At 55.9% G+C, this 22,554-nt stretch overlaps 1 protein-coding gene across 2 annotated transcripts in view; it reads left to right on the top strand.

Moving 5' to 3' along the window:
- Nucleotides 1-5,656: 5,656 nt before the first annotated feature.
- INPP5A (inositol polyphosphate-5-phosphatase A) overlaps nucleotides 5,657-22,554 on the top strand; it is a 183,018-nt gene continuing 166,120 nt past the window's right edge. For both annotated transcript variants that reach the window (XM_066190681.1, XM_066190682.1), the window contains exon 1: nucleotides 5,657-5,808. In XM_066190681.1, coding sequence (XP_066046778.1) covers nucleotides 5,734-5,808 — 75 coding nt within the window. In that variant the 5' untranslated portion in view covers nucleotides 5,657-5,733. The remainder of the gene's footprint in view (nucleotides 5,809-22,554) is intronic.

The raw sequence follows: 22,554 nt of genomic DNA, 5'->3' as shown, positions 1-22,554 counted from the left end.
GTGACAGCATCCCTGTGCCCAGTGACAGCATCCCTGTGCCCAGGGACAGCATCCCTGTGCTCAGTGACAGCATCCCTGTGCCCAGTGACAGCATCCCTGTGCCCAGGGACAGCATCCCTGTGCTCAGTGACAGCATCCCTGTGCTCAGTGACAGCATCCCTGTGCCCAGTGACAGCATCCCTGTGCCCAGGGACAGCATCCCTGTGCTCAGTGACAGCATCCCTGTGCCCAGTGACAGCATCCCTGTGCCCAGGGACAGCATCCCTGTGCTCAGTGACAGCATCCCTGTGCCCAGTGACAGCATCCCTGTGCCCAGGGACAGCATCCCTGTGCTCAGTGACAGCATCCCTGTGCTCAGTGACAGCATCCCTGTGCCCAGTGACAGCATCCCTGTGCCCAGGGACAGCATCCCTGTGCTCAGTGACAGCATCCCTGTGCCCAGTGACAGCATCCCTGTGCCCAGGGACAGCATCCCTGTGCCCAGTGCCAGCAGCACAGCCCACCAGGGCCGGGCAGGAGGAAATGCCTCACAGAGACAGGGATGCAGCTCCACTGGAAAGTGAGGAAGTGTGTGGCACAAGGAAAATCATCCCCCTCCCTGACCAGCACTGGGCTTTTGCAATCCCTCTGCAGCTGCCTGGACTGGAGAGTGACGAATGAGTGCCGTGGTTGCTGTGCAAACATCACACACCCCAGGAATGAGGGGACGAGGCAGCCCGGGGCTCTGCCGGCGTTAGCCCAAAACACTCAGGAGGGAGGAATGGGGAAGGAGACATTCCTGTCCCCGTTGTGCATCAAACCTTCGCTGAAAGGGTGCCCAGGCCTCAACAGGGGCTGCCCAGGGAGGTTTGGAGTGCCCGTCCCTGGAGGGGTCCGAGGAATTCCTGGAGGTGGCCCTCAGAGCTCTGGGCTGGGGACAGGGTGGGGATGCAGCACAGGCTGGACTCGATGGTCCTGGAGGTCTTTTTCAGCCTCAGTGATTGTGTTATTCTATGAATACAGCTGACAGAGCTGGAGATGATTATCAGTGTGAACTTTCCTCACTGCTCAAGAGACTTTGGACACGGGCCCTTGAGCAAGCTCTGTGTTGCTAAAAGAAGCCACCCCATGGGGCTGATGCCAGCAGTGCCTCCAGGAGAGCCCCTGGGTGTCTGCCGGGGTGTCTGGCTCTGGCTCCTACACTAATTTCCAGACGCTCACAAGCTGTCTGGGCACCGCCTTCCTGGGGATTACACTCTGGTTCTCACAGAGTGCTCAGTGGTACAGGAAACTGGACTCCTGAGATGCTGCAGAGGTGCTGCAGCAGCAGTGCAGCTGCCTGCTGCTACAGGAGGGGATTTGCGAGTCCTCTCTTTTATTCCCATGTGTACCAGTCCTTTTCTTTAGGATCCCTTTACCCGTGGACGCTGTCACTGATGGTGACGAGCACTGACACAGCTGCCCAGGGCAGTGAAGGTGCAAACGTCCCCATTTGCCATTCCCTGTCTGCCCTGATGTTGTTTGCGGTGGGACGAGTGCTGCTCCCCCGGCCTCACCTCACTGCAGCAGCTGCACCCGCGGGGCTGCCCCTGCCAAAGAGCAGCAGCAGCAGCATCTCACTCCCCGAGCAGCTGGAAGAAAGGGTCTCACTGAAGACACCAGCCTGTGATGCCCCTTCTGCCCTGATTCGCTCCTGTACGCTCAGCATAAAGTAAATCACATCCTCCCCACTGCAGAAGTCACAGAATCCCAGAATGGTCAGAATGGCCATGGGCAGGGGCACCTTCACCAGACCAGGTTGTTTGGGGCTCCACCCAACCTGGCCTTGGACGTGTCCAGGGACGGGGCAGCCACAACCTCTTTGTACAACCTGTTCTAGTGCCTCACCGCCCTCAAAGTGTGCATCCTCCCTCCTGTAAACCACCCTGGCTGTAAACACACGACGGGAACATCCAAATCGTTTCAAGCACACTGGGAAACACTATGGTGCACCTGGAAATTGTTTTTGAATAACAAATTCAGTAACTATATTTTATTTGTTTGTTTAAAACAATGTTTTCAGTGCATAGCATGGACTGCCACTGGATTCGATGCTTGTTGGGGTGAGGGACATCCACTCCAGGAAATACAAAGGATCTTCTCATCTGTGTCACGGACCTGATCAAAGGCAGCATTTTAAAAAAGAATTTTAAATGAAAGAAATGGCATTTGTAATGGTTCTAGAAAACAGTCCATGTCTGTCAGAAGTTACATTTGTCCTTGTTGCTTTCCTCATGGCCTGGAGTGTGAGCAGACAGCTGGTCTCTGCGCCCTCCAGAGACAAAACAGGCAGCACCTATGTGCTGGGCAGTGAGCAGCTCCACTGTGTGTCACCTGGAGTTTCAGTGTTAAACTGACCAGCTGCAGCTGCCCAGAATCACAGCAAAAGGCTTTAAACACAAATGGCACTGCACCTGTGGGACACTGAGATGGGAGTTTCACCTGGAGGGAAATTCTGGACAGCTCAAAGGACCAATCCTTGGCAATACTTAAAAATATTTAGGCTCCACAGCTAAGCCAAACCTGCAGACCACTTTTCCCTTATTGTTGCAAAGCTCCTTAGTAAAAACTAACCTGATTCTTGAGCTCTCTTGCTCAGTGTTAGCATTCAGGGCAGGCACCAAGACTGGAAATACCCAGACTACACTGTCTGGGTTTTAAGTACTGGAAAACAAGGAGCTGTGACAGGAAACTTGAGGCAGTCTTAGCTAGCAGTGGTGTTTTCCCTACAGCAACACACTGCTCAGCTCCCACCGGCCTTCCAGCTCTGTGTGGGGAGGAGGAGGAGAAATATCTGACCTGCCTCTGACCCTTGAGCCCGTGGGACTCAGTTCAGGGGCAGAGCTGGGGATGCTGGAGCTGGTGTGGGTGCAGCTGGAGGCAGCCACAGCCCCTGCTCACTGGGCAGATGCAAAGGGGCGCTTAGATCCTCACTCCTGTCTCCCCACCACTTTACCGTGCCCTGCCCTCTGAGATGCACCGTGTGAAAGAAACCATCAGCTCTACTGCACCCGCTGAGGTTTAACACTCACAGCAGGACACACAGCTCAGTCCTCACCTTTCACGGGTGCTTTACTCACTGCTCGTTTCCCCGTTGCCACAGGCAAGCTTTTATATTCAAACGGATTTGCCCAATTATTTTTTTCCCACACAGCACAGGTACAGATCTTGTTCATCCTAATTTAACAAGTACCAAAGCATCAGCCCCGCACGATTTGCCTTCCAAACCAGCTCATGTCCCCGCTACCCCTCCCCTGCATCTTCCAGCATGTTTGTACTGGCTCCTGCATCAGCCCAGAACCCAGCTTCAATCATTCCTGTCCCGGGTCACCCCTGGGGCTGCCCAGGCCACACATCCGGGCTGGTGCTGTCCCCCTTCACCTCTCTGTGGGGATGTGGGATGTTCTGTGCCCCACACACAGTCCCCTTCACCTCTCTGTGGGGATGTGGGATGTTCTGTGCCCCCCACACAGTCCCCTTCACCTCTCCACGGGGATGTGGGATGTTCTGTGCCCCCACACACACAGTCCCCTTCACCTCTCCACGGGGATGTGGGATGTTTTGTGCCCCACACACAGTCCCCTTCACCTCTCCACGGGGATGTGGGATGTTTTGTGCCCCCCACACAGTCCTCTTCACCTCTCTGTGGGGATGTGGGATGTTCTGTGCCCCCCACACAGTCCCCTTCACCTCTCTGTGGGGATGTGGGATGTTCTGTGCCCCCCACACAGTCGCCTTCACCTCTCCACAGGGATGTGGGATGTTCTGTCAGCCCTGTGCCCCCACACAGCTGCTGCTCTCCGGTACCACTGCCCCTCACTCCGTGCTCAGCCTTCCCCGCTTTTGGAAACGGCTTCCATGAAAATCCCTCATTGCCCCAAGGAGGCCCTTGGGAACTCATTTGAAAATGCTTTATACACGCTGTGGTACTTGATGTTCCCGTTTTCTAAGCTTTCACCCGCTCCTCCCTGTGCAGAAGGTGTGGGACTCACAGCCCTCGGCCCGGGCCCTGGTTGGACACTGCTCTCTCTGCTCGTGGGCACTGTGACACCCTCACACCGCAGAGCTCCCTCGCCTAAAGCAACTGGCGAAGTCCCTGCGCATCGCGGGGGCGATTCCTCGCTGGGTTCTTCCCATTCCAGTTTCCTGCTCTTGAGCACTGCCAAACAGTTCACCTGGACGCCGTATGGGCATGGGATCCCTTTCCAGCTGCTGTAATCTGACACGGCTCCCTCCAGCACACCCTGCCTTTGATGTAATCGCTGCTGGCTGGAAGCTGGAACACTGTGCCAAAAACACAACAGCAGCAAAGTTCCTTCCCCCTTTTATTTTCTTTTTTCCTGGCTGTGAATATGTCAAGGCACACCAGGATGGTGTGCTGGATCAGCTCACCTTTGACAGCTCTGCCGGCTGCATTCACGTACGATCACCGCATCTGCTGTGCAACTTTACGCAGTTGTCTCAGGAGCCGCATGAAACCCTAGAAAAGGCTTTGCAGAGGAGTCCAGCACTGTTCCGTGTCTCCACATTGCATCTGTCAGTGTGCCACAGGTCACTGGAGGCCAGCAAGTATCCCAGGGATGAGGCAGAACTCCAGAATTTCAGTGTCTTTTTTATTTCGTTTTATATTTACTTTGTACATCTGACAAGGAAGGCCGGTGCTCAGGGTCTGGCGGAGCTTTTGCCATTCCAGCTGCGTCCCTGCCTGCCGAGGTTTGCCCTCGTGTCCCTGTCTGGGAGCCGCCGTGACACACGGGCCGCCGCGGGGGATGTTTCACGGAAGCGGCAACGACTGATCTGTCGTTTCCCGGATTTCTCCGGCAAAGTTACGGGCCCGGTTCCCTCGGCAGCGGGGGCTGCCGTGACCTGCGGATGATTCTGGGGCACCCACGGGCTCCGCACGGCCCCCGGAGCCCAGCCCTGCGCGGGCCGTTCGCCGCCGGGGGGTTTGTCCGGCACCGCCGAACACCGGGCGGCGGAGCCCCGTCGCCGCGAGCACCGGGCCGCTCCCCGCCAGCCCCGCCCGGTGCCACCGCCGGGGCCCGCGGCCGCCGTCCCCCCGGGAGCCGCTCCCCGCGGGAGGCAGCGCCCGCCCCGCCCCGTCCGCGCCCCGGCACCGGGCACCGGGCAGCGCCGCTGTGCGCAGGTGGGGCAGCACCAGCACCGGCCCCGCCCGCTCCTCGGGGAGCCGTGTCCCCCGTGCCGCGCCGTGCCGTGCCGTGTCGTGCCGTGCCGCGGGACAGCGCCGCGGGCCGTGCGGCGGTCCCCCCCGGGTGGCGTTGCCCCTTTAAGAGCGGCGCGAGGCGGCGGTGACGTCGCGCGCGCAGAGCGCTATCCCGGCGCGCCCGCCCGCCCGCACAGCCGGGAGCGGCGGCGGCCCCGCGGAGCGCCCGGACCCGCCCCGCCACCGCCACCGCCGCGGCCCGCCGAGCCCCGCACCGCCCCGCCGGCACCGCCGCCCTGCCATGCGCCGCGGCCCGGCGCCAGCCTCCGCCGGCGGGAGCCGTCCCGGCAGCAGCAGCAGCAGCAGCAGCGCGGCGGCGGGCGAGCGCTGAGCCGCGGCCCCGCGGGGCGCGGATGTTCGCGGGCTGCCCGCGCCGGGAGCTCTCGCCGCGCTGACGGGGCGGGCCCGGCGCCCCGCTCGCCGCAGCGCCCCGCGCCCGCCCCCGGGCTCCCCGCAGCGCCGCCGCTCCCGGCCGCGCTTCCGCCCGCGCCATGGCGGGGAAGGCGGCGGCGGCCGGCGCCGGGGTGCTCCTGGTCACCGCCAACGTCGGCTCCCTCTTCGACGACGTAAGTACCGCGGGCGCGGCGGCAGCGGGCCGGGCGGGCGGGCGGGCGGGCGGGCGGGGGCCGGAGGCGCCGGGGCCCGTCCCGGCCGTGTCCCGGCGCCGCCCGGGGGCCGGGACGGCTCTGCCCCGGCGCGGCCGGGGGCCGCCGGTGCCGCGTCCCCGGCCCCGCGGTGGTCCCCGTGTGGCGCCGTCGGCAGCGCCCGGGGGCTCCTCGGGGGAGCGGCGGAGCCCCCGGAACGCCCCGGCCGCCTCCGGGCGCTCCTTCCCGGCTACCGGGCACGGTGCGATTCGAAAACGCAGCGTAATTTCTGTTCGGCGCAGCGAGAGCTAACCTCCGGAGCGTTTCGCTGCAAATAAGGCGAGAGCCGCAGCTGGCTCGGGCGGGCGGAGGGGGAACGCGCGGCTCGGCTCGGCTCGGCGCGGAATGAAGGCAGATGTCGCTGGCCATCGCTGCTGGCTCCCGGACACGGCCCCGAGAGCCGCTGAGGCGGCAGCAGAGCCCCCCGGGGCCCGGGCAGTGCCGGCACTTCCCGCGGCACGAGGGGAGCCTTTCCAGGGCTTTGCTCGCGGTAGAGTAATGCACATCTGGCAGAGACTTGGCTCCAGGCTTGTGCTGTCTGTCATTGTTGCTGTGTGTCAGGAGGGGCTTTGCCCTAAGCCCGAGGCACAGAGCCCCCAAATGCAGTAACCCAAGGGGGGTTTTGTCTGGTCTTCGAAGTCCGCTTTGCTTTTTCACCACTTTAAAGGCTGTTCTGATGTTCACACCTTGGTCGTAACAGCTGTAGTTAAATGATGCAGTTCGCCTTTTCTCCAAGTGAAGTCGACTTTTACTGCTATCCCCACAGTTAGTTTGGCACTCGAGCGTGCCGCTTCGTATTGAATGAACGCTGTGAAAGTGTTCGTTTCATTGTGGTTGTCATGGTCGTGGCCTGGGGCATACACAGCACCGATGTGTGAACGATGCCGGTGTGTTCAGTGGGGATTCAGCAGGTGGTTCCTGCCGTTTTCCCGCACCTCTGTGTCACCGAGCTTGGCCTCCCCGCGAGCCCTGCGCTCCCGTGGCTGGGCGGGAGCAGGCACAGGGGAGCAGTGTCACTGCGGGAATCCCGGCTGTCAGACCCTGCCATTTCCTGCTTGCTCCTGGCTGGTAGTCAGGCTCCGGGCGTGCTGGCTGTGCGGCGTTTGCCGTACCGCTGAGAACACACTTCGGTTCCAGCCAGCGACTGCCTTGCCATGGAAAATTGAGTTCTCTGCAGCGGCAAACCGGGCTTGTTTGGAGCAGTTCCACTGCAGGGTGGGAAGCGGAAACGCCGCTCTGAACATCTGCGGTTGTGGTCCTGGTGTGTGGCTGTGGGAGCTGGGGCTGGTGGAACTCCTGGCCGGCCTTCTGGAGTTCCGTTAGTGCAGTTTGGGTGCAGGCAAGGTGACATTAGCTGGGTTTGGGGACTTGGCCCTCGAGTTGTGTGTGGGAGCTGTCTGAAGTGGCTGCTTCTGCTTGCCGGGCCCTTCCCGTGCAGTCGAGGAATATGTTTCTCTGCTGTGACCTGGAATGATTTCGGTCCTGAACAAGGACTTGCCTTGGTGGACTGTGCCAGAGCCGGGCTGGAAAACCGCTTCCTATTCCTTTAACTCCTGTTTCCTATTTCTGGCTCCCGCGGGTGATAGGCGTTTGAATTAAACGCCGCTCTCTCAGTCAGCTGTTGCCCGACCTGAGGCAGGGTGGCAGCGTGTGCCGTCCCCGGGCAGTGCAGGAGCCCTGGCAGGTGGGGTGGCCAGGCATCCCACACTCACCCAGTGCTGCTGGCTCTGTGCTGGGATCCCGTCCGTGTGGGCAGAGCCCTGTGGGGAGCACTCCTGCCTGCAGCTCCGAGGCTGCTGTGGGCAGGGGGCTCTGGGGCTGCCGTCCCCTCCCAGCCAGCAAACCCCGTGATGGCTCTGTGCTGCCCCGTCTCCCTGTGTTCTCTGATGTCCTGTGGTTCTGTTCCCTGGGCCTCTGCGCTCCGGTGCTGTGTGGCAGCAGCATGGTTTGCACTTCAGGTGTGTTTTGTGTGTACAAATGCTCTTGAGACCGGCGTTTTATAGCTTAAAATACCTTTGGTAGGCAGGTTTGCCTGGGTGGGACAGTCTCTCCTAGACCAGTGGTGTTGCTGACCTGCCTGTACTCCTGCAAAGAGGGGAAATTGCCTTTTTTGCTCTCCGGTTGCCAGAAGCAGGTTATGATAACACGTGGGTTTGCTCCTGCCAGCCATCCCCATCCACTAATTACCTGTTGCAGTGGTGGCCTGGGAGCTGGTGAATAAACATGGCAAAGTGAAGAGGGACTGAGCTGGGTTCATTTCACTTCTCTGGCAGTTTTGCTGTTTCTTTAAAAATGTTAATGGAGTATTAGATCTTCAAATATTCTTCCACCTTACACGAACATCTCATGAATATGAATATGTATGATTTTTGGTACCTTTGTGTTTATTTAAGCATTTAATGCTTTTCTTGCTATAGAATCATTTCCTGGCTTTATCACAGTACACACAGTGACAAAAGCTGGAGTTCAGGCTACCCATGAGTCACTCTTTATCTTTTCCCTTTCCTCTGATGCCCCTGCCTATGGCAGGGGAATTCATTTAGATGATATTTAAAAGTCCCTTGCTGCCCAAACCTGTGATCCCATCCTCTCCCTGACTCCTTGCTTCCTTTGCTTCCTCTGTCTGCATTGACGAAATTTCACGTGTACTTTGCAACGAGCTGAGTGCTGTGGTGGGCACAGAATCCATTTGCCTGGTGCTGTGCTGCTTCTGCTGCACAGGGCTCTAATTTATGTCCTGAGGGGTTTTTTCCCAACCTGCTGCATCTCCTTCGTTCTGTCCAGTTCTAAATGGGTTAGTGCTGCTTGTTTTTCCTGTGGCAGGCACCTGCAGAGGGGTGTGGGCAGCAGGTGAGGGGGGAACTGTGGGGAAGTCTTCCCTCACCACAGGGCCAGGGCAGCGCAGGAGCTGTGGCTGCCTCTGCTGCAGGGGCAGGTGGAGATCTTTGCAATTCCTCTGTGGTGGCTGCCCCAGGAGTTTTGTTACCCTGTACTGTGTGTTCATCTGGGTGCAGGCACGAACACTGGAAAGCCACCTTGGTGCTCACACCTGAAAATCTTACCTGGAACTGAGCCTGAGCAAGGCGACTTTGGCAATCTGTGCTGGTCAAGTGTCTCCATGTAGGTCTTCAGGGAAAGGATTTCCAAGGTGCCCAGCAGGCTTTGCTGTACCGGTTCTGACATTCCTCCCTGGGCTGGAAAATAGTTCATTTGTTCCAGTTGTCTTTGAAACTGCGGTGCATGAGCCTAAATCAGGTCAGAGCTGCCGAAATCCTTCAGTCTTCATGCACTGGATGTGTGTAATTCTTAAATTCTCTGGACAGGTTTAGCCAGAATAGCTGTGCAGTGATGACAAGGTAGGTAAAAGTTAACCAGAACAAGTTATTTTATTAGCTTAAAAGAGGAGAGAGGTGTGCCCGGGAATTGCTGTGTGGTGCTGATAGCCAGGATTCTGGTATCATGACTAACAGCATCACTGCCCTCCCTGTGCCCGTTTGCTCTGACTCTGCAGAACCCTGGCCTCCGTGTGACAGTGCCGTGGTAGGGCAACAAGCTTTGGCATTCCGAGGTGGCCCTCACCTTCCACATTTGGGAAACGTGTCCCTTTTTCATACAGTGCACAAAGAGGGCAGGGATGGAACTTCCTGCTTCAACCCCTGCTTGTAGTATTATTTTAAATAAACTTATTCTTTAATTCTGACTACGAACTTGAAGTATTCTTTACTTCTGTTAAAAGCTGAAGTCTATCAACTGAATTTGAAGTAGAAATAGTTCCCATAATAATTTTTCAAAACAGGCTGCCCTTCTGATGGGTGGTGATCACAGTGCAGTCTCTTTATCATGTCCTAATAATCTGATTCTGAAGCAGTGGGTGTAGGTTTGTTTTGGTATTGGACATCTGTGTATTTAGCTGGCATTAGCTGATAACTATGAAAGGGTTTTTGGCTTTCATTTTGTTTTTTTCTATTTTTTCCCCCATGAATAATTATTTCAATTTTGTGGAACATTTCCAATGCGGTAGGACGGGAAATGTATTTGTTTGGTTTTGATTTCTAAAGAAGCGCTAAGAGTAGCGTGTTGCAACTCAAGGCACCCTCTCTTCAAATCACAGCTGCGGGATTGTGTGAAAGGTAATGTTTGATTCATTGTGACTTTTAAAAAGAAACTTGTTCCTTCAGTGCTGGGAAACACTTCACCCATCCTGGGGCTCAGGCGGTGGTGTTGTCGCCTGCAGGGGCAGATCAGCCTGTCCACGGTAGGTGCTGCTTCCCTGGGCTGTGCTGGCAGCTGGCAGGGATTCTGGGCCCCGGTTCTGCCCAGGGGAGGGCAAGAGCAGCAGAACTGAGGAGGGGAGAGGAGTGGGTCGGGGTCCTGGCCTGGCTCTGCTCGCTGTGCCCAGAGCTGGGGCTGAGCCGGCACTGAGCTCCCGGGCTGCCTGACAAGGGCCCCACGCTTGGGGGTCACTGTCCTGCTCTCCTTGGTGCTGCTAGGCGGTGTGCTCGCAGCTCAGACTCGCCTTTGAGGGCTGTGTGCTTTCTCAGCAATAACGCAGAAGGCCAAGGGAAAAGTGTTTTTCAGTGTTCTCTATGATGGGAACTGTAGAAACAAGTGATCTTCAACTTCTCTTTATCTGACTCTGCACTTTGTGCTTTCTAGTTTCTGGTTGTTTTGGTGTCTGCTTTCTGGTTGTTGTTTTTTTTTTCTTGTTGTGGGAGTGGCCCCGTTAATTTCTTAAATATTGTTTCTGCCTTCTGTTTGTTTGGTTTTCCGTGACAGACTCTCAAATGTTTTTCTTTCAGTTTCTGCCGCGCTGGTGTTTACGTTGCATTTTAGGAGGCTCTCTTGTTTTACTCCATTCTGAACTCCCTGTGCAGGAGGGGGAGCCCTGAGGTGGCGCCGGCTGTGGAACAGCCCTGGCCCTGCGTGCCCTGCGGGGTGATGCTGCGGGAGGGGATTGCGGTTTGCAAACCCTCTTCTGCCCTGGGGATGAGCTGAGGGATGTGCGGGCAGCCCCGGGCTCGGGCCCCACGCGGGAGCTGCAGCCCCAGTGCCTGGGCTGGGCTGCACAGGTGCTCTGTGCAGGGGGGCTGGGCGGTGCTGCACAGGTGCTCTGTGCAGGGGGGCTGGGCGGTGCTGCACAGGTGCTCTGTGCAGGTGGCCTGTGCTGCATGGGTGCTGTGTGCAGGGGGGCTGGGCTGCACAGCTGCTGTGTGCTGGTGGCCTGTGCTGCACGGGTGCTCTGTGCAGGGGGGCTGGGCGGTGCTGCACAGGTGCTCTGTGCAGGGGGGCTGGGCGGTGCTGCACAGGTGCTCTGTGCAGGGGGGCTGGGCGGTGCTGCACAGGTGCTCTGTGCAGGTGGCCTGTGCTGCACGGGTGCTGTGTGCAGGGGGGCTGGGCTGGGCTGCACAGGTGCTCTGTGCAGGTGGCCTGTGCTGCATGGGTGCTGTGTGCAGGTGGCCTGTGCTGCACGGGTGCTGTGTGCTGGTGGCCTGTGCTGCACGGGTGCTGTGTGCAGGTGTCCCAGGACAGGTGCTGGTCCCTGGAGCAGCTGCGGGCTGCCTGGGGGTGGTCCCTGTCAGGAGCTCCCCTGTTTGGCTCTGGTGGGTGATGTGCTCGCAGCTGTGCCGTCCCACTGGGTCAGTGCCGGTCCCTCCCAGCCCGCTCACACAGCAGCTGAACACTTGTCCTGGGTGTCATTTCCAGGGAGCCAGCTCCTGGCACCCCTGGGGTGGGCTCAGGACACCTGTCAGTGTGTGCTGGGATCACTGCTCACCTGTGCCCCACTCAGAGCATCCCCAGCTCTGTTCTGTGCTCCAGGGTGCGTGTCCTGCTCCCCTGCAGTGACAGCGGAGTATGAGTGCAGAGAACAGTCCTCTCTTCCAGACTCAAAGCAGGCACGCAATAAAGCAGTGACGCATTATTGTGCATCCGTGTACTGGTAAAAGTTAAAGCTCTAATTGGCTGAGGATGACTGGAGCACTAACAGCACAGGCAGCACAGAGGGCGGAGGTTTCCTCCAAGATGGAGTTATAGACTTAAAAAAATCTACTTTTTTCTTTAGCAAAAATCCACCACTTTTTTCTTTTTAGCAAATAGTTTTACAATTCCCTGAGCAAAGGAGTTTCCATGAAGAGCTGGTACAGTGTTTAGCCTTCCTTAGGGAAGATGCTCAGAGGTTTATCTTATAGACTGTCTCTTTTTCCATTTGATTAAGTGTTATCACTGACAACAAGAGCACATGGACCACAAGGAGGTAATAGTGGCAAAGTGCATTATAATTACACCTTTCTTTTAATGTGGTTTTAAAGCAGCAGAGTTGGCATTTTGCAGCTTGTTGGGCTTCCACAAATCACCAGTGTATCAGTGTGAGGGTTTAAAAGGACTTAGTTCCTATTTTATTTCATATTGAATATGAGATTATGCCACGTGGGTAGGATACCATAGGAAGGAAGCTTTACACACAGGTCTGGTAGTTTTTTTACCTTGGACAAGCGCTGGGCCATACTTTAAAGGTTTTGTTCCTGTTCCAAAGTTCTCATCATCAATTTTCCTACCACAAAATTTGACTTCAAAGACACAGAATACCAGTCAAACCCTCAGATTTCATGATTTACATATAAAGAGCTGATCTGGTTTTTACTTACTATTTCTCTCTTTCCCCTTTTCTATTATTTATTTCATCATACTGTTTATATATTCTAGCCCCAGGAATGTATTTCCTCTTTTTACCTCAGACACTCCCCTTGTGGTACCATGTGTGCTCACCTCCTTTGGAAAGCCCTTTACTTACTCCTCATTTATGATGTAAAGTGAGTCACTTGCAGGAGTTTGTCTGCATTGTAGCTTTGTGGGTGCCTGGCACCCCCTCAGGAAGGTGAGTGTGGCTGCGCCGAGCGCACTCTGTTCCCTGCTGAAGGGGAGATCCCACCAGGTTAAACTCCGTTTCCTCTCCACCACGGGCATGCCCAGCCTCGCCATCCGAGTGGGAAGAGGAACTCCAGTGGCTGAACTACCTGGGGAGACAGACTGGCTTTAAGTGTGGCTCCGGAAGGCGTCTCTTCCACCCCCCTGCAGAGCGTCAGCACTTTGCCTATCGCTTTGCCTTGTCCTGTGCCCCACAACTCTCGCCTTGAGCTGGAAGAACGGAAAGAGTCAGGCAGACAGGTGTGACTGCAAGCCAGCTGCATGCGTGCAGTACGTGGAAGCTCTCCCAATGCATCTGTGTGAGTGTGGGCTGATACTTTATTCCGCATTCTCTAACCATCTTTCGCTCTCTCTGTGGAGGGCAGGAGGTGGTCCTGGGGAAACAGGGCCTGACTTCAGTGGCTGCTTGAATGGCCTGCCAGAGTCCTTTAGCATCCTTTTGGCATCTTTATTACTGAAGTGGCATCTTCCCCTGCTGAACTTTCCATGGAAGTATGTTATTTTTCATATTGCGGAGAAGGTCACATTAAGCACAATAATCATAATTCTGGGGCAGAACGAGTATTAAAAGTAAAATGTTACTTTGGCTTCTTTTCTTCCAGTGGCGTGTAGCAGTTATTCAGCGCTCTGAGCACTACTGTCAGTATTTGTACATCCTTTTAACATGTAAATATTTTATTTGATCACCTTAATTTCTAACGCTTTTCCTGCTATTGGCAAAACTTGAAGTTAAAGCTTGTATTGAAGCAAACAAAAGTGTTCATTGTTCTTATATGATATTTGAAGTCAGATATAATTGATGGTTTTCATTAATGTCTTCAAGTTGTTAAGCACTCATCCATATGAGTCAGTCAGCTGTAACAAATGATATCCTTGAAAGCAGAGCACTAAAGCCGAGGAAAGCAATTAACCTGTGGTGTTGTCACAGGTCTTGTTCTCTCCTGGTACCTTCGGGTGGGTTCCAGCAGCTCCTGGGGGTGTGACTGTCACTGTCACCTGGGTGTTTATTACCCTGCAGCACCGCTGAGACCTCGGGGCTGTGATTCACGGCACCCATGGCTCAGGGATGTGGTTACAAGTGCCAAGGTGTAACGTGGAGAGCTTTCCTTTTGCTTCTGGTTTGTCACTGGAAGGATTTTCCCTTCAGGTTTTTGGTCTGTCCGCAGTAAAACAGCTTCTGATCTTTTCTTGGACTGTTCCCCAAGCTGGTGAGAAGCTCTCCCACCTATATTCCTTGCCAAATCCTGCTGTCCCTGACTCTTTTGTCTCTTCTTCTTTTCCCTGGCTTCACCTTGGCTTCTTTCTAATACAGTTCCCAGGCAGAAGCTCTAGTCAGGAGAGGCTTTAATGTCACACAGGACTGTGGCAGAGCCAGAAAGGTGATGGGTGATGTGTGGTGTGCAGGGGCTCTGCTCAGCCAGAGCTTTTGGAGAATGGGTGGGTAAAGGAGAAGAAATCTTCACCTCTCACACACAAGCTTTTTCTTAAGATAGTCGTGGGTTTGTGTTTGCCTGTTTCCTGCATCCATGCTGGAGGCTGCAGTCAGCAGGCCAGCCCTGCCCCGTCCATCCCTGCCCTGGGCTCTGCCCTGCCCCGTCCATCCCTGCCCTGGGCTCTGCCCTGCCCCATCCATCCCTGCCCTGCCCCGTCCATCCCTGCCCTGGGCTCTGCCCTGCCCCGTCCGTCCCTGCCCCGGGCTCTGCCCTGCCCCGTCCATCCCTGCCCTGGGCTCTGCCCTGCCCCGTCCATCCCTGCCCTGGGCTCTGCCCTGCCCCGTCCATCCCTGCCCTGGGCTCTGCCCTGCCCCATCCCTGCCCTGGGCTCTGCCCTGCCCCGTCCCTGCCCTGGGCTCTGCCCTGCCCCGTCCATCCCTGCCCTGGGCTCTGCCCTGCCCCATCCCCGCCCTGGGCTTCCCTGCTCCTTGCAGACCTCTGACACCTCCCGAGGCCCTGGAGCCGTGGCATTTGCTCACCTCCTGCCTGTGCTCAGTCTTTGGGAGCCAGAAGGTAGAAGTGTTGGTTTGGGCTGGTTTTCCTCTGGATGCCATGCGCCGTTCCTCTCAGACATGCCCAGGGACGGTGTACTGGATGGTGCTGGACCGAGGTGGTTCGCAGGTTTTCCCTTGCCATACAAGACCTGTTGTGTGAGGTTAGGCTCCAGCTGGAGCCCCTGGTGTGGGACTGCCGCACCCGCCGCTGCAGGTCACTGTGTGGGAGGCCAGGAGCCCCCACAGGTCGGACAGGGACTGTGCCTGTGTTGTGCGGCGCCTGCCCAGGACTGTCCAGCCCTCAGAACTGCCTGGAGAGAGCAAAACTGCCTTCAGGGCCGAAGGTGTGCTCAGGAGGGGTGGAGGGCTGGGCTCTGGAGATCGGGGCTCAGTTGGATTCAGCCACGAGCATCCTGCGTGGCCCGGGGCCGTGGTCCCCCGCCAGCTGTCCCTCGCACAGAGCAGCCCCGTGCTGGGGCCGGGCTCTGGACAGGCGCCTCGGTTCTCCGCCCAGGAGGGCGGGATGTGGGAAGGATGCTCTGGAGGCTCCGAAGCTGCGGGCAGTGCAGTGGGGGCTGTGACCACAGGGAGCATGGCTCTGCGGCCGGGGCGCTGGGCCGTGGGTGAGGCCGCAGCACCGGCCTGTTCCCTCAGCTGCAGCTCAGGAAAGGCAGAGGAGCACCTCGTGTGGGCTGCAGCACCCTGGAGAAGCTCCTGGAGAGACAAAGGCCCAGATAATCTGAGCTCCCTGAGCCTTCCCCTTAACAGGAGGATCCCGGCTGGCACAGGCTCAAGGCAAAAGCAGCTCCCTTTAGTTACGGGGGTGAGCACAGGCAGGGAAAGGTGCTCGTGTGTGTCTGTGCCCTGGGGAGACTCACAGACACTGTTTACAGGATGTGATCACGTCACCCTCTCTAGAACGTTCAGCCCTGGGTGCGAGGCCGCTGGCAGGCTCTGGGTGCCCTGGGAGCACACAGGATCCAAAACCTGTTTGCTGTATTTGCCTGACGCAGAGCTGCCTCTGCATGTTCACTCCTCACCTTCCACTGCAATTTCTTGAAAAGAAATCTTGAATTGTCCTGGGACGCTTGGCGGTGTTGGCATTAAGTGCACGTTCATGTCTGGGCTCTTTGGGGCACCCTGTGCCGGGCTGGGGCACTGCTGGCACCGCAGCGGGCACACAGGGACAGGCACACAGGCACTGGGAGCAGGACCTGGTTCTGAATTCTTCCATCAAAGCTTTTAAAGAGGTGTGGCGGGAGCTTGTTTTGGAGTTTTTTGTTCTCCTGATGTACGAAACTCTCTAAGTTTAGAGGCTTTACCCGTCCTTTTGGAAAAGCCAAACTGGTTTTCCTGCAGGAGCAGCTCAGAACTGTGTGCTGAACTCTGTGTGCCATGCGAATGTGAAAAGAAACCGTACAAAAATCACTTGAGGGAGATCTGTACTCATGAAGTACCATCAGCCAGCTCTGGCTCTGTTTTAATTACTTCAGAAGTTTATTTAAGGACAGAATTTGTGCTTTTCTCAGGCTGTCTGGGCAGTGAAGACCTTTCTGTGCACTCCTGGGCAGACAGCTGTCACTGAGTCCAGCACTGCAGCAGATTTGCACAAAGAAGGTTCCCTTTGACTAAAGCAATGGTTGTTTGTGTCCCTGACCTGACCATTCAAAATGTTTCTAAAAACTGTCTGTTCAGAGTGAAAGTTTTGATCTCGAATTCCTATTCTGCTTTTAATTGGAGGAAGAAATTGAAAAACTGGGTATTTTTTATATTTATTTTTAACTTCAAATGCTGCCAGGCACATGAAGTCAAGAACTGGGTGGGACAGTGTGATAGGACCAACCCACACGCTTCAGAGAACTGGATGTAACCCAAAACTCTTCTGCTGAAACAAGTTTATTTTCATGAACTGGCAGTGTTGTTTTTCTGGGCTGGGAGGACAGGCCTGATCCTGGCTCCGCTGCTCACCAGGCTCTGAAGCCAGTTCTCATTTGTCTTCTGGGACATCCTTTTAGCAAAAAGGAAACAAACCCTGTTCAGCTGTCCTCGCTAAATATTAAAGTATTTGTTATTTATGACCACTGTGCACCTTTTACTCATCTCAGAAAAGGAAGATCTGCAGCTCCTTTCCCACTTTTTCCTCAATTACATGAACGTTGTGTGGACGTGGTTGTTCTTGTAGGCTGTTTCTGTCGTTGTAGTGTCACTGCAGTGTGTGAACAGAAAGTTGTCTCCCAGGGTGGATGGAGACAGAGCTGCACCAGCCTGGGGAAGGGAGACATCCTTGATAAGCGGGTGAATTTCAGTGCAAGACTTGCTTGTGCTTCCTAGAAATAGTGAACTTCTGTGAACATTCAGTGTTGTATGATCAACGTGCATATTAAACAGACAAGGGTAGAAGCTGCTGCATTCAGAGCAGTGCAGGGAAGGTCCATGAGGAAATGCCAGAGTTCTGGTACGCCCATCACTGGGGGTACTCGGAAGCCACTGGGACAAGGCCCTGAGCACTTGGTTTTTGGGAGGCTTTGCTTGAGTCCAGAGCTGCACCACATCCTGTGACTCTGTAGCCAGACATTATACATTTTTTCCTTGGTTTTATCTCTGTTGCTGATGCCATTGCTCTCCAGCACTTGCTGGGGATGACTGCATGCTTCTCTGTTCAACGTTCTGTGGCAAATCCTCATTCCCCTTCTGTCTGCATTTCTGTTCTGGATGTAGACCATTTCCAGAAGCTCTGTGGAGTGACTGGTCCAGGAACTGGAACATCTGCATGCTTTCCTAAAAACTGGACGAAAACCATACATCTTCTCTGTCAGCTTGTAAAGTCTCTAAATATTGTGGAAGGTTCCTCATGCCCTCAGTGTCTGGGAACTGGCATCTCCAAGCCAGGCTTGCAGCTCTGATGGTTTTTGTTTGTTTGCTTTTCTGTTGACATTTCAGGAGCAAATAAATACACTGCTCCCCGTTCCATCAGAAGTGGGAAAGAGCCAGAAGCCCGTTCCAAGTGCCTGGGACAGTAAGGGCGGTGAATCTGCAGGGTTTACTGGCAGCTGATGTGGTGTTTACCCCAAAATGAAGCTGCAGCAGAGGCACGTGCTGGGAAGTGGTTCAAAAGCAGAGAAACTGCTACGCTTGTATGCTTCTTTTTGATCTGCTCCTTTCTTTGCGGCATCGCTGGTTTTTGCCTGAAGCACGATTGGTCCAAACAACCGTGCTGAGAGCCGGGAAAAGCCGTCATAGGACAGGAAGTAAAAAGAAACTATTCCTCCTGGTTTAGGTTTTTGTTCAGTCCCCATGCCACGTACGGCACAGAGACTGCCGGTGACTCCGGCACACCTGGCACCGCCGCAGGACCGGGGCTGGGCCGGACCGGGGCAGGCAGGACCGGGCTCGCCCGCTGAGCCGCGCCGCGCTGGCGGTGCCGCCTCGCCGGCAGCGGGGCAGGTCCGGACCCTTCCCTGTGCCGGGAATCCCAGACCTGGTGTCGAGGTGACTCCTCCGGCCTAGCGCTCCTGCCTCGGCCGCAGCTGTGGCCCGGGGCTGCCTCTCGCCGGGACGGGGCTGAGCTGCCGCTCCGGGGACGGGGCGCGGGGCAGGGCCCGCCGGGGATGGGCAGCTCCGCTGGACACCGGGCACTCCGGGGATGGGCGGCTCTTGGACACCGGGCACTCCGGGGATGGGCGGCTCTTGGACACCGGGCACTCCGGGGATGGGCGGCTCCCCTGGACACCGGGCACTCCGGGGATGGGCAGCTCCGCCGGACACCGGGCACTCCGGGGATGGGCAGCTCCGCCGGGCACCGGGCACTCCGGGGATGGGCAGCTCCGCCGGGCACCGGGCACTCCGGGGATGGGCGGCTCTTGGACACCGGGCACTCCGGGGATGGGCGGCTCTTGGACACCGGGCACTCCGGGGATGGGCGGCTCTTGGACACCGGGCACTCCGGGGATGGGCAGCTCCGCCGGGCACCGGGCACTCCGGGGATGGGCGGCTCTTGGACACCAGGCACTCCGGGGATGGGCGGCTCTTGGACACCGGGCACTCCGGGGATGGGCGGCTCTTGGACACCGGGCACTCCGGGGATGGGCGGCTCTTGGACACCGGGCACTCCGGGGATGGGCAGCTCCGCCGGGCACCGGGCACTCCGGGGATGGGCGGCTCTTGGACACCAGGCACTCCGGGGATGGGCGGCTCTTGGACACCAGGCACTCCGGGGATGGGCGGCTCTTGGACACCAGGCACTCCGGGGATGGGCAGCTCCGCCGGGCACCGGGCACGCCGGGGATGGGCAGCTCTGCCGGGCACTGGGCACTCCGGGGATGGGCAGCTCCACTGGGCAGCGTGGCTCGCGGGTGGTTTCCCGGGGAGCAAGTGTTCCCGGCCGAGCAGGGACAGCACAGGTGGCCGGGGCAGGTGTCCCGGTGCTCTGGGGGGGTCACGGAAGAAGGGACAGCACAGGGGGCCGGGGCAGGTGTCCCGGTGCTCTGGGGGGGTCACGGAAGAAGGGACAGCACAGGGGGCCGGGGCAGGTGTCCCGGTGCTCTGGGGGGGTCACGGAAGAAGGGCAGGGCTGGTGGGGTCTCTTGGGTCGTGGTTGTGGGCTGTGTTGTCTCTCCATCTCCCCATCCCTCTCCGCAAACAGAAAACAGCTTTGCAGCTGTGCATTCTTTGTTGGAGGAGTCTCTGTATCACCTGCTGCTTGAGGTGGTGGGCATGGGTTTATCCTGAAAGCCTGCGCAGGGTCGTGTCCCAGAAATGGAGAGACCCCTCTGTGCCACACGGGAGCTGCTCAGTTGTGAATAGTTTCTGACTTTTAGGTACAGCTCTGCAGTGGGATCCAGAAACAGCAACAAGGACTGGGGCACAAGAGGATGGACAGGGCTCTTATCCAGAATCACAGCCATTTCCCTGGGATGTCTCACAAATACTGAAGCATTAATGTATATCCTGGATAAGAGACAGTTGTTTAAAAAAAGCCAAACAAATAAAACCCAACCATGAAAAAACCCCGAGCAAATCCCCAAACTCCCAAATCCTCGGCCGGTTAAAAGTGAATGTTCTGTAGCCTCATACTTGGCAGGAACATTGTTAGTGTTTTTTCTTCCAAATACAAGAGCAAGCCAATGGTGAATGTCAGCTTTAGTGAAGAGCTGGCTTTGCTGAGGAGTCTGGAAATGCTTGGGTCATGTTACTGTGCTCCTTAGAACTCCTCAGAGCTTTTGTTGAGAACTGGAGGATATGTCAGACAGCACTTTAACGGTGTTTGCATGAAACGTGCACGTGCTGAGCTTCCGTGGGTCACACCGTCCCAGAGGGAGATAATTCCAGCTTTGTCAAAAGGCTCAGTAGTAGTTTAATTAATTGAAAAATGTGAGGTGTTTTCCTGAGATCTTGGCAGAACTGAAATTCTTATTTTGTCTTCCCAGCACTTCTAAAACCTCTTAATTAAATCAGTGAACCTGAAAGCTTTAAGGAAAATGGGAGGTCTCGTTAAATGGGCATATAAAAAAGTCGGGAAATTTACAAAGTTGTTTGTTTCTGAAATGTGACGTTCACAAAGGCAGCTTATTAGACTAGTCCATGTGTTCTGTTTTTCATGCTTTTTCTTGCTCAAAATGGGTATTTTTCCTTTGGTATCTGTTTGAAGGTAAAGAATAGGAGGTGTATGGTGTCAGTGCTTGTAGAGGAGGGGTGCTCACAGCCCTCCCAGGCTGTTGGCCTCATGTTTCAGGGCAGTGTGTCCCTTCCTGTTGTGTGCCCAGCCCGGGGCATATCACTGGAAGTATAATCTGTGGGATTATGCATTTTCTTCTGCAGAGCAGAAGCAAATCATCACGTTAAAATATAGTAGGTGGATTTGCCAAAACCCCATCTGGAATTGGGGGATTTAGTTCATTTGACTTTTCTGTGTGTCTCTAAGCTGTGTGTCACTAGCTGTGACTCTTTTCTGTGTGTCACTAGCTGTGCCTTGCCATGGGAGACAAATGGGTGCTTTTCCCAAATAATTCAGTAACCCTGAATTCCATTCTTTAACACATTTTGGAAATAGGTCTCGGAGAAGAGAGAGCAGAAGCTGCATTGCTCGCGAGGCACTCAGGTCTGTGTCTCAGGGAGGATGCTGGTTTGAGTACTGTGTTTGCAGTACTGAGACCTTTGGATCAAAGCCCTGCTCACAGCTCAGCCTCCTCTGGAGTTCCTGGCCTTTTTGTGGAGCAGTGACCCTTCCTGGGAAGGTGCTGGCCTGCTTGGCTGGCCCCACAGGCAGGGGGGAGCTGGGTGGGTGCCCGCTGCACTGTGCTGCTGCCTTTGCCCCGCTTCCCTGCGTCTGTCGCATTTTCCCTCTGACCCCTGAGCCAAGGGATCCACAGGCAAATTGGCCTCTCTGATGAAGTCAGCTCATGGTAAGTCATGAAAACCAGCTGGAAAGGCTGCTCACCTCCTAGCTTAAGGTGATTGATGGAGCTGTTGAGCCAGTCTGGACTAACTCCTACAGCCCTCAGGTCACAAAACACTGAGTTGCAGGGTTGTTTTGGTTCTGGCCCCTGTTGTGGTCGGTGGGGCTGGGCTGTGCTGCAGTGGCCTGAGATGTGCAGAAATAGCCCTGACCCCAGCCCTGCTCTCTCCCCAGCCTCTGTCCATCAGTGCCTTTTGCCACAGCACTGTGCCCCTGCCTTCAGGTGTGCTCCAGCTGGATTCATCTCCCGAGCTCAGAAACGCAGTCAGTCGGTTGTGTGACAGCGTTTTTGTTTCTTTGTTTGCTGGGGGTGGTTTTGTGGTGGTGGTGTTTTTTGTTGTTTCCTTTGGGGAGTTTTGGTTGTGTGATTTTTTTTAATATATATATTTTGAAAGGGACTGACTTCCAACAATGAACTTGAAGAAAATGCGATGTGAACAGGTGGCAATAAACACTTCCCAGTGAACTGTTCTTTCAGTGAGTTATTAGAGAGCTGGTAAATCTCTTTGGTCCTTTCAATCCTCCTCTGGGTTTGGAAGGGTAGCCCAGGCTCCATGGTGGTGAGTTTTCTTGGAGCAGTGTTCTCTCCTCTGTCTGTCTTGTACCTTTCTCCTTCTTTTATCGTTGCCTGTGCCTCGGAGATGGATAAAATGGAAGTTGTCGTGTCCAAAGCCATGTTGCCCAAATATTTCTGTAGTATTTTGCAAGGTGTACTGGCTGTTTAGGGATCTCAAACAGGAGCAACAACTGAACTGAGCTCAGGTAGTATTTGTGGTTAATTAATGCTAGGGTGCCTGGAGAGCCCCCAGTAAAACTGACAGAATAAACGCATTGTAAATGACTGTGTACTGAGGAGACGTGGTCTCACTATGGGAAAACAAACTGCTTGTTAAACCTCCCTAAAATTCAGTGCCTGATACAGAAGCTGGAGCACAGCAAGTGTCTTACCTTGTGGGGAAAGCCAAAGCAAACGCCAGCGGACGTGGCATTGAAGAGGTGATTTAAATGTCTGGGGCAGCGGGCAGGGGGTGGGCTGGATTTACAGAGCTGCTCCACGGCTTTGCTCTCCTCTCCCGCTGGGCTTTGCCTAAGCACTGTAGGTAGGGATAGACGGGAGATCACCTGAGGGAACGCTGCACCGTCAGCAGAGTTGCTTGTTTGGCCCGGTAATTGATGAGCTAATTAATTAGTTCCCCCGTTAGTTGCTGCGCGGTAGGCGCACGTCGCCCGCCCCGGCTCGGGGCAGGAGAGGCTGCTCAGGGCTGGGCGCGGGGTGAGGAGCGGGTCAGCACACGCCTGGGGC

The sequence above is a fragment of the Chamaea fasciata genome, unplaced genomic scaffold (assembly GCF_029207755.1).
Source record: "Chamaea fasciata isolate MVZ Bird 193981 ecotype frontalis unplaced genomic scaffold, bChaFas1.0.hap1 SCAF_9, whole genome shotgun sequence".
Taxonomy (NCBI): Eukaryota; Metazoa; Chordata; class Aves; order Passeriformes; family Sylviidae; genus Chamaea; species Chamaea fasciata.
This window is presented reverse-complemented; position numbering and strand designations above follow the sequence as displayed.